The sequence below is a fragment of the Poecilia formosa genome, unplaced genomic scaffold (assembly GCF_000485575.1).
Source record: "Poecilia formosa unplaced genomic scaffold, Poecilia_formosa-5.1.2 Scaffold339, whole genome shotgun sequence".
NCBI classification, from domain to species: Eukaryota; Metazoa; Chordata; class Actinopteri; order Cyprinodontiformes; family Poeciliidae; genus Poecilia; species Poecilia formosa.
Genome location: NW_006800278.1, coordinates 204545 through 219241, shown reverse-complemented (window position 1 = coordinate 219241; position 14697 = coordinate 204545). Strand labels below are relative to the sequence as shown.

Here is a 14697-nt window from a genome sequence, read left to right as displayed (position 1 = left end):
ATAGATAGATAGATAGATAGATAGATAGATAGATAGATAGATAGATAGATAGATAGATCCATTTGATGTTAGAATAGTTTGAGATAATAAACCTGTAAGAACATCAACAGCTGATTTAACTTGAGTTTCGTTCTCTGGTTCCGGATCGTTCCAAGTGAAGCCGTTGTTCATAACTGGAGTTTGTTTTGGTTCAGATCCAGACGAACCAGCTGGGATCACGGATTCCTCCCAGTCTGAGCTGAGTTCAGACCAGTAAGCAGTATGTTTCCTTACTGGGAGCAGAATCCCAGGATTTGTTCTTCTGTTTGCTTTAAAGCTCCAGAAGGTGGCGCTGCTTTGAGCTTCAGTTTGCTGGGATTTTCTGGGATTTCACTTCACGCCTGATGTTTTCCTTCCTGGTCCCGGTTCCTCCTGAAGCCTCTGAACCGGGACTGAGAGGCTAGGCCCGCCGTCGCCATGGCAACCAGCGGGTTGCAGCAGGCCGTGGTGGGAAAGCGGCACCAGGGACACGCCTCCTGCCCGGGTGGGGACGCAGGTTTCTGCTCGCTCACCTGCAGGCGATGGTTCGATGCTCCGTGTCGCTGCTTGTTCCTGAGTCACGATGAACGGCTGAAACGGTTCTTCTCTCTGACTCGTAGTTGTGGAAACGGTTTTCTGTTCCTGCAGACAAACAGGCCTGACGACACGGTAACAGCTGGACTGGAGCGAAACAGAACCAGAGGAACTGAACGGCCCCTCCTTTTCCATTTCTGCACTCGTTCTGGTGCCAAAGTGCAGCTCACATCGTCCCCCTATCCGTTCACCTGCAGATCCTGGTTGGAGTCCAGAATCCTCTCACATGTGCCGCCGTTCTGACATTCATCTTCAGGACAGACGGGAATCTTTCTGGAGTAACGCACCGAAGCCTTCCCCCAAGAATAACGCCCCCAATAACAGTCGACCCCTGGGTCTCTGCCACATCTTCACCAGAGGAGCCATGAGTTACTCTGGCCTACTGATGGAGAATCACAGTAGAAGAACCAGAACTAGACCGCTGATATGTTCACTCTCATGTTTGTACTCACACTTGTCTGGTTGAAGTTCAGAACTATATTTTGTTCCAAATCATTCTTTTGCCTTTACATAAACAGGCTCTCCATGTAGCCGTGATCCTGAGAGAACCTCACCAGAACAATGGTTTCTCCTGCATCGATCTCAGTGGCGTCAAACACAATGGGCTTTGTCTGCCTTCCTGTACACCACCACCACCCAGCTGTACCAACAGTTGTACTTTTCGTCCAGGATTTCTTTCACATTAAGGGCAATGGCTGTTTGGTTATAAGGACCAAGTCCTTTGGCGATCTCCTTTACATCTTTCAAAATCTTCCTAGTTGTCCTTGTCTATGGCTGCAGGCTGGCCTTGAAAAACCTTATCAAACATCTGAATATTGTGGCAACCTGGGGGGTGGATTTTCTTAGCATGAACCCAAATATAAAATATTAAAGGTTACGATGACCAACAACGCCACCTGGAATAAATCCAGGAAAATATAATGTAGTAAGGACACAGGTAAGTTCTACTGGAAATGAGGAGACGAGATTCAGAAAGTTATACAAAATTTATTAAACTTCAAAATATCTTTAATTTCCAATAATCTGAAATTGAATGGTTAAAACAGTGAATGCATTTAACAAGATAATAAAATGTCTAAATTTCAAAGGAAACTGAGGCTTACCGATGGGGGAGGGAGTGAGGGAAGGGGCAACATCCAGAAAAAGGGGACCACCCTGGACACTACAAAAACACAGCAAACAAAGAAAAAGGTGCTCCAACAAAACACACAAGACAACACACCGCCACCACAGAAGCCTCAGTCCCTAAAAGACAGACAAGAAAATGGAACAATACAAGTAAAACAGAGATACAGTAGCCCTACAATGTTGCACTTTATCCCCAGGGAAAGTGCAGATTAGTATTTTAAAACAATTTATAAGTAGGCAAAACAGCAGCGAGTGTCACTCCAGGTGCAATGCTGATGAGTCAGAAGGCTAAAAAGAATAGAGCAAATTATTAATACAACTGCTAACAAAAACATAACTTGCAGCAGCTGCTTACCTGTGACCTGGTAAATGACTGCACTGCCAAATAATCAGATCCCCAACTCTGACTAGATGCAATGCAGCTGTAAGAAAACGCTATGTGAAGGTTTTGTTTACATGGGGTAGATGTTACCTAGCCACGCTAAGCCCTTACCTTCCTGTCAGCAAATGAATAAACGGACAGATCGGTCCAAATATTGGAGGTGCAGCAAAGGAGACTAAGCAGATAAACCAATTAGCATTAATAGCCATTATTAAAGCCGACAAACGATAAAACAGCCACGCTTACCCAGAACAGTGCAAACAAAGGAAGCAGATTCGGTTGACGTCACGACGCAAGCAGCCTCGTGACAGGTGAAGGCCTGCTTATATGCAGCAGCTGAAATTGGCCGTAAAGTGGCAGCGCACCCACCAAGCTGCTGAAGTATAAATTATATCTGCCGATCACTTTGACGCCTCATTTAAACTTCTCCATCTGTTGCCAGGTTGGAGAGGAAGTCCAACTTCCAGTTCAGCTCAACCAAACCTTTCTTCACCTCAGTCAGCACCGGTCAGCTCTTCCTGAGGGATCAGCATCAACGCCATGTTGATGACAAAGGAGGCCGCAGCACCGATGTCTGGCGCTAAGCTAGCGGCGACAGAAAGGCTCTTCATTATGGCGCTTATGTTGTTTTCCTTGAATGTTTCTATGACATCTTTAAAAAGTCACAGCATCTCTTTTACCAGAGTCAAGCCATTTCCCCATTTCTGCCTGAATTCAAAGGCCAGACGATCCGACGGATCTGTAGCGACATCGGACCAACAGAGTGAAGCCAGCAGAACCGACGCCATAACTGCAACAAGCAACACAAGAAATATAAATGGCCTTACTAATATTTGTCGTTTCATTAACCGGTTCATAAATGTTTATTATTTTATTGCAGTAGTAATGCTGTCAATTCTTTTATTTAGAAAAGGCTTGGAATCGGAAGGTGCCGTAAAGCGATTGGCGCAAACAGCACAGCATGCTGTACACACAGATTAACTATAAACAATAAATAAATAAACAATAAATAAGTTTGTGGCTCAAAGCACCTGGTTGATAAGGGAACAAGGTTGGAGTGAATGTTTTAGTTTATAAATGTATGTTTAGTTATTTTTCCACGGAACATACAGGTTGCTATTGTGTTTTTACCCACTAGAGGGTGCTAATATTCTTTGGTAAGTTAGTCATGTTCAGTCAGGAGCACAAAGGTTTATTAGTTTTAATATTATATTCTATGTAAAGCCACAGACAGCTGAAATATGATGTATTTAATTTTATTTCATGATACAGGAAACTATAGAAAGGAATGTCAAAAGATTTAATAAACATACACTGTAAAACATAACAGCACTCAAGGCAAAGATAGCCAAGGATAAAAGTTGTAATAATTTAAGGTAAAAATTCATTTAAGGTAAATTAATAAATCAAACAGATGAAGGCAACATAATGCTTAAGTTACTAAATGTATTTTTCTTTTGTATATTTTGCAGCTATTATGGTGTGTTCACATGCAAGGCTGTTGAATAAAAATATTATGAACCGTCAATTTGAGACACTGAGAAACAAAACTCTGGTTAAAAGAAGGAGGATGTTATCTTCAGGGTTTACACATCATGACTTCCTTCTTCTGAAAACATTATTAGTGTTGATTTTAAGACTCAGAATGGGAAAACCTCTTATTATTGAGATTTAAATGACCTAAGCAGCCAAAGAAAAAAAAGAAGAGTCCAAAAACAAATCAAAAAGAGAAGCTGAAACCAAACCAAGAGCAAAGACGGAGATCAGAGCTGGAGAGATGCGAGGATCGGATCAAAGTCTGGAGGGAAGTCCAGGAAATTTCAGAAAAATACACTAAATTACAAGGGAGAACGCTGCACTAGTAATAATTACATGATTTTAATAATGTAAGCAATGGTTAATACTGGTTAATAACAGTTAATAATGGTTAATAAAGGTTAATAACAGTTAATAATGATTAACAGCAGTTAATAATGTTTAATAACAGTTAATAACAGTTAACAACAGTTAATAACAATTAATAACCGTTAATAACACTTAATAACAGTTAATAAAGGTGGCCGATAGAGATGCATGAATTATTCTGAGTTCTTCTTAGTCTCACTGGAAACTTTTCACTAAAATGACAGAAGCCTGACCTGAAGGTGGGCTGGTTCACATCAAGACTGAAGACAATAAATCTGGTTTTAAAGTTTTTATTTTGGAGGAAAAGTTGTAGAATAATAATGAAGAAAACAACAAACACATAATAACTCTAAAAGTTGAAGTTCTATCAGTTTTTTTCCTTTAAAGTTGCAACAGAAGCTCAAACCAAAAGAAGCAAATGATCATTTTAAAGAAACATGAGATCATTTCACAGAAAGTCTGAACAACGGTTCACACATGATGTTTGGAAACCTGAAATCATTTCAACATGAAACCAGTTTTTAATCAACAGCCACATTTCCTCCAAACGTCTGAACAGTTAAAAGATGAAACATGTTTTCATGTGAAGAGCAAAACAAAATGGAAGCAAGAAAAAAAACAGAATCTGATTCCTTCTGTCATGTTTTGTGGCTAAAATGAAAATTTGTCATAATTATGGAGTTTTCACAAAGCAACTGTGTCAAAATCACTGAAACACATGAAACAGTTCAGGTTAAAACATGTGAACTTCAGGTTATGAACAGAAAAGATAAAATATGAGAGCAGAAACCTCCTGGGTTCCTTCAGCCCATGCTCTCTGGGGGTTTTTGGATTTCTTTAACAAACACCTTTTTCTTGTAGTCCTCCATGGTTTTCTCACAGTTCTCTCCATAGTATTTCTTCTCACACTCACACAGGCCAATGCGGGCGTTCTTCACCTCAACACATTTTCCTCTTTCTTTACCTCCACAGTCGACTCCTTTACAGGGAGACTCATTCATCCACTCTTCATCACTTTTAATCAGAACCCTGAAATGTTTAAGAGGGAGAATTTCTCCTTTGCCAAACACACTCATGGTGCATTTCCCAGTGTAAAGGTACGGGACGGTCTGCTGCTCCTCAGGGTCAAACTCTTCTTCAGTTGGAGCTTCTTCTGCCTCTAAAGCATGAACGCTGCCATGCTCTTTATGAATGAAAGCATGAATGGCTGAATATGTGCCCTTCACGTTAGCACAGCTCTCTAACTTTGCTCTGACTTGATCGCAGGGCACAGGATTGTTGTAGCACTTCTTAATGGCGTCTACCACCTGAGCTGTTTTCCTGTGGCTCCCTTTCGCTTGCTTGGCAAAAGCCACACTAGTTTTCCCTTTTTCTACTGCAGTAAATCCGGTCAAAATGTGTCTGTCCAGCCATTTAGTAATAACGCTTTTATGGTTTGAACTTTTAGTTTTAAAAGCAACCACCATCCAGTCATAGTGGTAAAATGTTTTATCTAAATACTCCCTGATGTTCTTTGCCAGATCCTTACGCTGCTCCGACTCTTTGATCAGGTCCAGAATGTCCAGTTTAACATACGGATCAGGTTCTGAAGTGCAGTTCTTGTGGATCTCAAACATAGCTGCAGAAATGTCGCGTGCTTTATTAGCCAGAGCGTCTTCGTCTGTTTTAATGTTCATGAACAGGTTGTAGAAATTGGTCATGGTGATGGCTTTGTGAACCAGCAACGCGTTAACAGCCGAGAATATTTTAAGTCGCCGTTCATCACATCTCACATGGTCTTTCAGGAGCTCTTCATAGTTAGCTTTGTAAGCACCTTTACCTACTATATTATAATGCAGTTCATCCACATACTTTCCAGCCTTTTTAAAGTCATTTTCTATTATTTTGTCTTTGCCATCTTTCTTCAGATTTTCAAAGCAAGGCTCTCCACAGCCCTTCAGCAGCTCCCCGAGTTTGTTCCATGCTATAGTTATTTTCTTCTCCAGCTCTGCATACTCAGTACTTTTCCAAATGTTAAACACTATTTCCTTCTGGTTTTTATCAATCTTTACATTTAGATCATCAAATTTTAACTTGAGATAATCTAGAAGCTCTTGTTCTGGATTTTTACCAGCAATGACATTTGCAAAATCTATGATAGAAGTTAAATACGACCCAGCGTCTGGAATGAGACCAATAAAAGGTTTAACTGCATTTACAATCTCCAGAAGATCTTTAGCTGCAGCCTTTACGTTATCTGCTGTCTTTCCTCTCTTCTGCAGAGCGCGGTTTTCCTGCAGGTCGGAGCGCGGCGGGCCGCTCAGGCTGCAGGTCAGGAATGAAGACAGCAGCAGCAGCAGAACCGGGCCGGACGGCGCCATGACTGAGGACAGACTGGAACGCTCAGGATTCACTTCAAAAAGTCTTTCTGCTAAAGTATAAAACCTGCTCTGACCTGCAAGAATGAAAGTTTGAGTGAAATGAATAAAAATAACAATTCGACCTTCCTTTTTTATCTTAGCAAAAGATTAAATGAACAATTCTGCCCAAAACAATCCTGAAAGAGAACCTGCAGCATTTTGTTCAAATGCTGCAGAAAAACACAAGCATAACACACTCTTCATTTTCTTTGGAAGTAAAGTCATTGCTCTTGAGTTAAATCAGACATGAAAACTGCATGTAACCATTTAATTTCATTCACAGTCAGAGAAACAAAACGTACTGGGATCTTCAGTTCTGGGTGATTCTTTTTCTGGAAATACAAAACAGTTCAGAAGTTTGTTGAAGCATTTTAAAAATGAACAAAAGAAGTTGATTTAATAGAAGTGAGATCTGAACTGACCGTGGAGGTTTGGAGATCTGGACCAGTTTCTGCAGAGCAACTGGGAATCCACCAGCAGACTGGTGAAGCTCAGCCCCAGTCCTGGTTTTATAGGAAGTGACTTGGTCCACTCTGTAGGCAAATGCTCCTTTTTTAGGTGGGAGACTGTTAACATCTGGACCCGATAGCGCCTTCACCGTCTCCCAGTATCTTCTCATTTGAATGAAAAGTGTTTGGACAAAAGAAGGCTTTCTGCCAACATGAGCTTTTCCAGGATAAAGGACGGGTTCAGTTAGTGGCTCTTGTATAAGCAGGTAAAACCGTTGGAAATGTGAATAATAATCTAGAACAGCTGAGTCTCAGTCTAGAGCAGAAGAGCTCCAGCCTGCAGCTTTTCTTCAACACCCAAATCAAACGGACCAATTTCTTCTTCAGCACTGAAGTGATGGATGAAGGATTAGCATCAGCTGCTACATGTTTAGCACTTGATGCTATTTTAGGCTAGCTCAGCTTTGCTGACAGGCTAACTCTTTTAACACATTTTGATACAACAGTCTTTTCCAGCATTCAGTCAGATAAATTAGAAGCAGAAATTAACCGAGAAGCAGCTTCCATCACTTGTGTGTCAGATTTACAGGCGTACCAGAAACATGTGAATACAAAGGTTCCAGCCAGAACAGTGGCGCATTAAAGGGATCCACGATTAGTTGGAACAATCGACTTTGAGAAATATTTATTTTAGACGTAAACACAATACAGCAATAATACTGTACTGATTAGTTTTTCTAAATTTAAATAAAATATTGTCACACGGACTTCGCCATGTTGTTCATGCCGCAATGCATTCTGGGTAAATGATGGATGCTATGTCTGATAGCGCTAGCTCCATCCAGCCACAACCGTGATGAGTAACATCTTTAAGCCTTAAACTCTCGACCGTTTGGTCTTAATCCTCTCAGTGTGACATCATCACCAGAACCCTGAGAGGTACTTTATTGACCCCCTACATGTTAATGCTTATATCTGGAAATTTCGCGCATGCTGGAGGGCAAAATGACTATTCCTTTACATCCTGTCCATAGTGGCGCTGCTGCAGTACTTAACAAAATGTCACCTGGAGATGTAGGTATTATTGATTTAGTGCAGCGCAACAGCAAAGGGAAAAATAATGCAGAAAAAAAGTTAAAGAACAACTCGAAACCACTTTTTTCTTGCTTTCTGTGTGATAGAGATTTTTGGTATTATCATTTTGTTATTACTTTAGTTCATATTCAGTCTAATGTTAATCAGTATTATTGTGATTTTTAGTTTAAAGTGTTTTCTTCCTTTTGTGTGTATAAACTGACCTGGAGGTTACGACTGACTGTTTCATCTTCATGTGAGACAGTTAACTCTGTGTTTCCCAGACCTTAATTCTTATCAACCAGAATACCTCCTAACTGCCTGTGAGCAGTCGTATTTTGTCTCTTGTTTATCCTCCCTCTTTGTTGACAGTTTGACCTAGAGCTGAACTGGGCTCAGATCGTAGATCAGATATCACACCTGGAACTGAGTTGCTGGTTTGTTTAGGTTAAATGTTTTACGACCTCTGTTGTTTTTTTCTGGCTGTTCTGCTTTGACAATAAAACAGGGGCTCGCGTGGAAGGAGATCAGAACTCTCTGTGAACGGCCTGGAGAGGCGGTGGCGGAGAGTTCTCCTTTTGCAAAAGCTTTGTCTATAAAATTCATATACGTTGTCTGTGGTCTTTTTATATAGGTTCGAGAAAAAGTACCTATCACTGTGTCTGCTATGCTGCGCAGACTCGTTGCCATAGCAACTGACAACAACGCCTCAGCACCAAAAACACTCAACATTTCCCAAGAACAAAACATTCAGTTACAGGTTTATGCTTTTTGAGTTGATGTTTATTTTACTATTATTAATAAGCGATTGCAGTGGTAGATTTCTGCTAGTAGCTAACACAGCAGCTGTAAATTAGCTCCTGCTTCTTTTGGCGGTGGTAGCTTAGCTAATTTAAACACCTGCTCTACTGATGATCTTTTTTAGTTTGCAACTTAACAGTTAAAGTTGTCAAAGTCAAGCTAGAATAAGTGAATTACTTCCTTATATTTAAAATTTAGCATGTTATGTTAACTTAGCAGTTAAAACCAATGCCAGTCATCGGCAGCAGGTCTTTTTCTTTTTTCCCTCTTTCCCAGTTTGTTCTGTGATCTTATAATGTATACATTACGGTACCTTTATGGAGCTGATTGTTTATGTTTATACAATAATAAAAAAAAACCTCCAGCGGCGAGATGGGGGCGGAGTCTTGTGCGGTGACGTCACTCTGAGACGGTCCATAGCTGATCTGTCAGTTTTAATCAAAATCACTAAAAACATGTTAGGATGGCAGATGGAGCGAAGTTCAGACTGAAAGCTGCTGGTTTAATGATTAACCTGGTAGCTGAGGGTGAAACCAGGAGCAGGAAGGCTCACCTGAGCCAACCAGAGGGGTTTATCAGCTCACCTGAGGTCCTGAAGACAAACGCTGCTCCTCTGTGTTCAGGTCAGGACGTCCTGCGGTCGGACGGCGATAAGCAGAGACGGAGTGATGAAGAGCCGTTGGTGGAGGAGGATTTGAATAGAGGAGCAACTGAACATTTGAATGCTGAGCTGGACCTTAATGTTATCTGGGTCAGAGGTCAACCAAGAGCCTTTCTGACTCATTTCCATTTAAACTGTTCCTCTCTGGGCTGACCGCCACATTTTACATCCCTAAAATTACACATAAAAACTAATCACTCCGTCATCCAGAAGCTTCTTACAGCTTTCAAATTAAATATCAATTCATCAAAAATGCATAATTAATGAAAAAGGAAATGTTGTTGCTTTTCCCAAAGAAAAGCTGGTTTGGAAAGTTGAGTGGAAGGAAGATAAATAACTAAAGAAGTGAAACCACAACCTTGAAAGATTGTGACACAAAGTCAAAATGGCCGCCGCCGGTGCAGGTGACCTGGAGGTCACAGAGCTTCCTGACCTCAGGCTCGTCTCCTGCATGAAGCGCCGCATCGCTTCACTCTAAGGTCAGTCAGAAATATTTATATTCATTTACCTGCATGCAACAGTTGAAACTCCTTATTTACTGACAGTTCAGTTCAAATCCCAACATTATTTTCATTTGTCTGAACTTTATTCTTTATGGATCAACTTGTGAGAATATCGACCCATTTCTGTAAAAACCAAACAAAACAATAAAAACATGACGCATTAATTTGCCCAACTTGTCTTTATTGAAATTTAATGGGAGTTAAATTGTTTTTGTAAAGATGGAGGCAGATCTGGTCAACGAAGCAAACGCTGCATTAATTCTCTTCATCTGAAATGAGAACAAAATATGACACTTAGAACTGAAACTTTTACTCATAAAACAAACACTTTAATATAAAAACATCTTAATTTACAAAAAACTGAGTTAAAGTCAGCAGGTAAACAAACCAGTGATGTTAGAATCTGATCAGCATTAGTGACACCCTCATGACTGGAGCGAATATCTTCAGAATAAATGGAAATGTTCAAAACCTACATCAGCAGGATCTTTAATTTGAGGTCCAAAGTAATTTAACAAAGACATTTATCATTTCAACATAAATATTTTAATTCCAAAGGACAAAACGGAAAACCAGCATGTGCACTAATATTGACACCGTCTTTAATATTTGGCAGCAATGAGCCTCCAAACGTTTTTTATATCATCTATAAGCTTCTTGCACTTCTCAGGTGGCATTTCTCCCACACTTCTTTTGCAATCTGCTCAAGCTCTTGTACATTTGCAGGGTTCCTTTCTCCAATTTCAGCTCCACCCAAAGATTTTCAGCTCAGGACTCGTTGCTGGCCGTTTTAAAAAGTCCGTTTTCCCTTCCAACCAGGCCGGGCTGCTGGAGGATCAGGATCTTCGCCACAAACCAAGTTTCCTTACACTTCACTCTAGGATTGGTTGATAATCTTCTGATTTCATGATGCCTGTGGTACGGCCCAGGCCTCCAGTACCAGATGCTGCAAAGCAGCTGCACAGCATTATGGATCCTCCACCATGCTTGACTGTTGGTATGGTGTTCTTTCTTTAAAGGCTTCATTGCGCCGTCTGTAAACTCACTGTTTGTGTGATTTACTGAAAAACTCCACTTCTGTTTCATCTGTCCATAAATCGTTGTTCCAGAAGGATTGAGGTTTGTCCAGGTTCTCTTTTGTGAAGATCAAACTTCTTTTTTATGTCTTTTCTTCAGCAGTGGAGTCTTCCTGGGCCTCCGCCCATAAAGCCCCACTTTGTTTAGTGTGCGGCGTGTGGTACTTGTTAAACAATCACACCAGACGGCTCCAGGCTGGTCTTTAGGCCTTTCGATGCGAGACGTGGTGGTTTTTCCACCACTTGCACCAACCGTCGAAGACTTTTCTCTTCCCCCTTCGTCCAGGGAGCTTCCTGACCGTTCCATGCCTGGATAACATTTCGCACCGTTGGAACAGGGACACCTCGGTCTCTGGCTTTATACCCTTTGGAGGTCTTGTGCTTACAGACAGCAGCATTTCTGATGTCCTCAGACAGATCCTTTGTCTTTACCATCGTCACATGTGGAGATGGACCAACATGGTCATTCATTGGTTAATTCATGTCATGTGTGGAGGCAGTTCATCACACGTGATCTTTATTTGTGATTTGCAGCAAAGGGTGCCAATACCACTGATGTGGTAAAAATGATGTTTTTCTTTGTTTTCCTCATAATGTTTATCTTTTTAAATGTTTTTTATCTTTTATCAGCAGTAAAATGATGTTTCACTTGATGAAATATTCAGTAAATATTCGGTTATATTAAAACTTCATGGGTGCCAATAATGGTGATAATAACAGAAGAATCAATTATCAAAGATCAATAAACTTAAATTCTAATTTAACACTGGAGCTGGAAGACATTTAAATATCAAAAACAAAATAATAGAAACAACTAAGAATGAATTATGAACATAAAATGATTCTAAAAAGGTTCAGTGGGACCAAAAGACTTTCATCATCCAGTTTTAGGTAGAAAGAGAGAAAAGCCATAAATCCTGCAAAAGGAAACTATGGAGTTTGTTGTCATTTATGATGCAATTAATTGCTTTATTGTGAAAGGTCTAACGACAGGAAGTTATTGGAGTGCCTTGTTACCGTGTGAACAAACTTCTTTACATGTGATTTTAATTTAGTTTTTTATTCAAAGTAAAACCATAATTTCATAAAAGTGTTTTTTTGAATGAGCAAAATATCAACACATTTTTGAGAACATTAATGGAAACGCAGCTTCTGTTGCTCCAAGTAAACGAACTGAAGCAGCAGAGGAAGGAGACAAAAATAAACCAGGAGCTCACCTTCCTCCTCCTCATCCTCTTCATCCTCCTCTTCCTCCTCCTCTTCATCGGAGCTGAAGGTTCCCTCAGGCAGGCTGTAGACCCGGATCACTTGCTGCAGGAGACAAAGGGAGGCGATCAGCGGCGGGTTGTGGCCGTGGGCGGGGCCTATTGGCCGTGGGTGGGGCCTACTGGCCGTGGGCGGGGCCTACTGGCCGTGGGCGGGGCCTACTGGCCGTGGGTGGGGCCTACTGGCCGTGGGCGGGGCCTACTGGCCGTGGGCGGGGCCTACTGGCCGTGGGCGGGGCCTACTGGCCGTGGGCGGGGCCTACTGGCCGTGGCCTACTGACCGTGGGCGGGGCCTACTGGCCGTGGGCGGGGTCTCACCTTGTTGGGGTCCTTCAGGATCAGGTACTTGCCCTCGTCCAGCTTGCGGCAGATGTCGATGACGCAGCGCAGGATGCCCCAGGCGTTCTCCATGCTCAGGTTGATCTGGCTGGCGAACTCGTTGGGTTTGAACTGCTGGGTTCCCAGGATGACGTGGCGGGACGAGTCCTTCACGTGGTAGCGGGAGACGTACCTGCGGGCGGGACGGTCTGGTTACGCGCTGACCTTTGACCTAGGAGCTAAAGCGGAGCGATCCTCACCCCAGCTTCAGGTACTCGGAGCCGGCCAGCATGGCGCAGCAGGTCCAGCGGGCCAGCTTGTAGCTGTTGTTCTTCAGCTCGGTGGCCAGGACGGCGCCTCTCTGGGAGTCCAGCTTCTGACGCCAGTCCACCCCATTGCAGTACTGGGAACAAACCACAGAACCCAGTTCAGCTCTAACTCAACTCCATCGAGGAGAAAAAAACCTCTGGTTGTTTAAATATGGAAGAGAAGGCTGGACCTTCAGGATCTCACCTCTTTTTAGTCATTTTGTCCTGGAATTACAAGCAACATTTTAACCAAATTTTGAAATCGGGGAACATTTCTCCAACTGAATCGATCAGAAGTTGGATAAACCCTCTGAACGAGGAGCAGTGGGAGGAAATCCCCCAGCATGCAGCCTGTTCATAATATTGTTCTGATTTAGTTACTCTTTGGGTAAAATTTTAAATGTCTCCACCTGGTGGTCAGGGGTGTGAACTACTACAAGTCTAATATTTCTGTCAAAATCTGATCAGAGAAAATATTCTGTCAACCCCTGAGTTGAAGTTAGAAACACTGCCACCTGCAGGTGAGAATAAGAATCACTTAAACCAAAAGTTTTGAGTATTTTTGATAAAAATTTGCAATAAACTCACAATTATCTATTAGCATGAAATAATGTGGAGATCTGGTGATTTTACATTAATATCTATGAACAACTGGAGGAACTGAAGCAGTTTTTATGAACAGGAAACTTTGTGTGACTGTTTTGACAGGAAGTGTCCAGCGTGGCGTCCTCTTACCCTGGAGTCCCACTCGTTCAGCGTCTTCACGTTGATGAAGGACACTTCTCCATTGGCGCCGGTCATCACGCCGTCGTGCTCACAGCGCACGATCAGGTCGATGTCTTCTCCCAGCTTCCAGTGGCGGTACCTGGATCACACAGCGGATCAGAACCGCTCCGGTACCACACAGCGGATCAGAACCGGTCCGGTCGCTACCTGTACGCCACAGACGCCACCTCGCTCTTGTCCATGTCCTCCTCCACAAACGGGTTGGGGTTCGGGAACTTGTGTCTCTCTCCGCCCTGAACGCAGAGAATGAAACGTGATTGGTCGTCAGCGTGACGCCGTGGGCCAGGTGGGGCCAGGGGGCGGGGCTTACCATGCGTAAACACTGCTGGCTGAAGTTGTGGTTGATGTAGGTGGCCTCCATGGCCAGGTTACGGGGGGAGTTGAAGGAGTTCCCTTCGTCCTGCGGAGGCTCGTTGGCTGTTTCGCTCACCGTCAGCAGATCTGGAGAAAAGGACAAACAGCTGAACGGGACTTCCACCTGAACGGTAACCTGAACAGGTCCATCAGGGCTGTTTAGTTCCTCCAGCTAAAGGCTTTTAATGACTGTAGGAGGGAACTTGGAGAAGCTTCATGCCTGTCCAGGAATCCACAGATTGAAACTCAGCATCTTCTCCTGAAGCCGCGGCGCCAACAGCTGCCTCAAAACCTCTAAAGAACCAAGTCTGTAGATTTGTTGCTTTTTCAAAAAGTCAGTAAGAGTTTTAAAAGTTGCCAAGTTGGTAATAGTCCTTCCCTCTAATGACTCCTGACACTCAGCTAATGCTTGGCCCCGCCCCGTCTCTTTGGCGTTTCCAAAAAAAAAAAAAAGGCGTCTCAAGAACCCGATTGGACCAAATTAATGACTGTCATTTGAGGTTTTTTCTTCAAAACTATGGCTAGCTTAATTGTCGTTAGCATAAGACGTTCATTTATTTATTTAGTTTTCTGTTGTAACTTATTAAGCAGTGAGATATAATAACAGCAGACAGACTTGTCTACTGTTATACTATAAGCGTCTGGGGCGGGGCTAAGCGTCTGGGGCGGGGCTAAG

At 42.5% G+C, this 14697-nt stretch overlaps 2 protein-coding genes and 1 long non-coding RNA gene across 4 annotated transcripts in view; all 3 read right to left on the bottom strand.

Moving 5' to 3' along the window:
* Positions 1-1580: 1580 nt before the first annotated feature.
* On the bottom strand, positions 1581-2144 carry LOC107833181 (uncharacterized). The gene is made up of 2 exons (XR_001658894.1): positions 2096-2144; positions 1581-2028 (listed from the first exon to the last, which is right to left on the bottom strand). It is a non-coding gene; the product is annotated as an uncharacterized LOC107833181 (long non-coding RNA).
* Positions 2145-4304: 2160 nt separating this feature from the next.
* Positions 4305-7391, bottom strand: LOC107833180 (uncharacterized). The gene is made up of 3 exons (XM_016661681.1): positions 6849-7391; positions 6729-6758; positions 4305-6461 (listed from the first exon to the last, which is right to left on the bottom strand). The coding sequence occupies exons 1-3, from the start codon at positions 7000-7002 to the stop codon at positions 4831-4833; spliced, it is 1815 nt and encodes a 604-aa protein (XP_016517167.1). The 5' UTR covers positions 7003-7391; the 3' UTR covers positions 4305-4830.
* A 2683-nt stretch (positions 7392-10074) lies between these two features.
* The window catches only part of eif3d (eukaryotic translation initiation factor 3, subunit D), a 9194-nt gene continuing 4571 nt past the window's right edge, over positions 10075-14697 (bottom strand). For both annotated transcript variants that reach the window (XM_007573843.2, XM_007573842.2), the window contains exons 10-16: positions 13978-14108; positions 13815-13900; positions 13617-13746; positions 12834-12976; positions 12574-12766; positions 12208-12301; positions 10075-10183 (exon numbers count right to left, since the gene is read on the bottom strand). In XM_007573843.2, the coding sequence (XP_007573905.1) occupies positions 10170-10183; positions 12208-12301; positions 12574-12766; positions 12834-12976; positions 13617-13746; positions 13815-13900; positions 13978-14108 (791 nt within the window). In that variant the 3' untranslated portion in view covers positions 10075-10169. The remainder of the gene's footprint in view (positions 10184-12207; positions 12302-12573; positions 12767-12833; positions 12977-13616; positions 13747-13814; positions 13901-13977; positions 14109-14697) is intronic.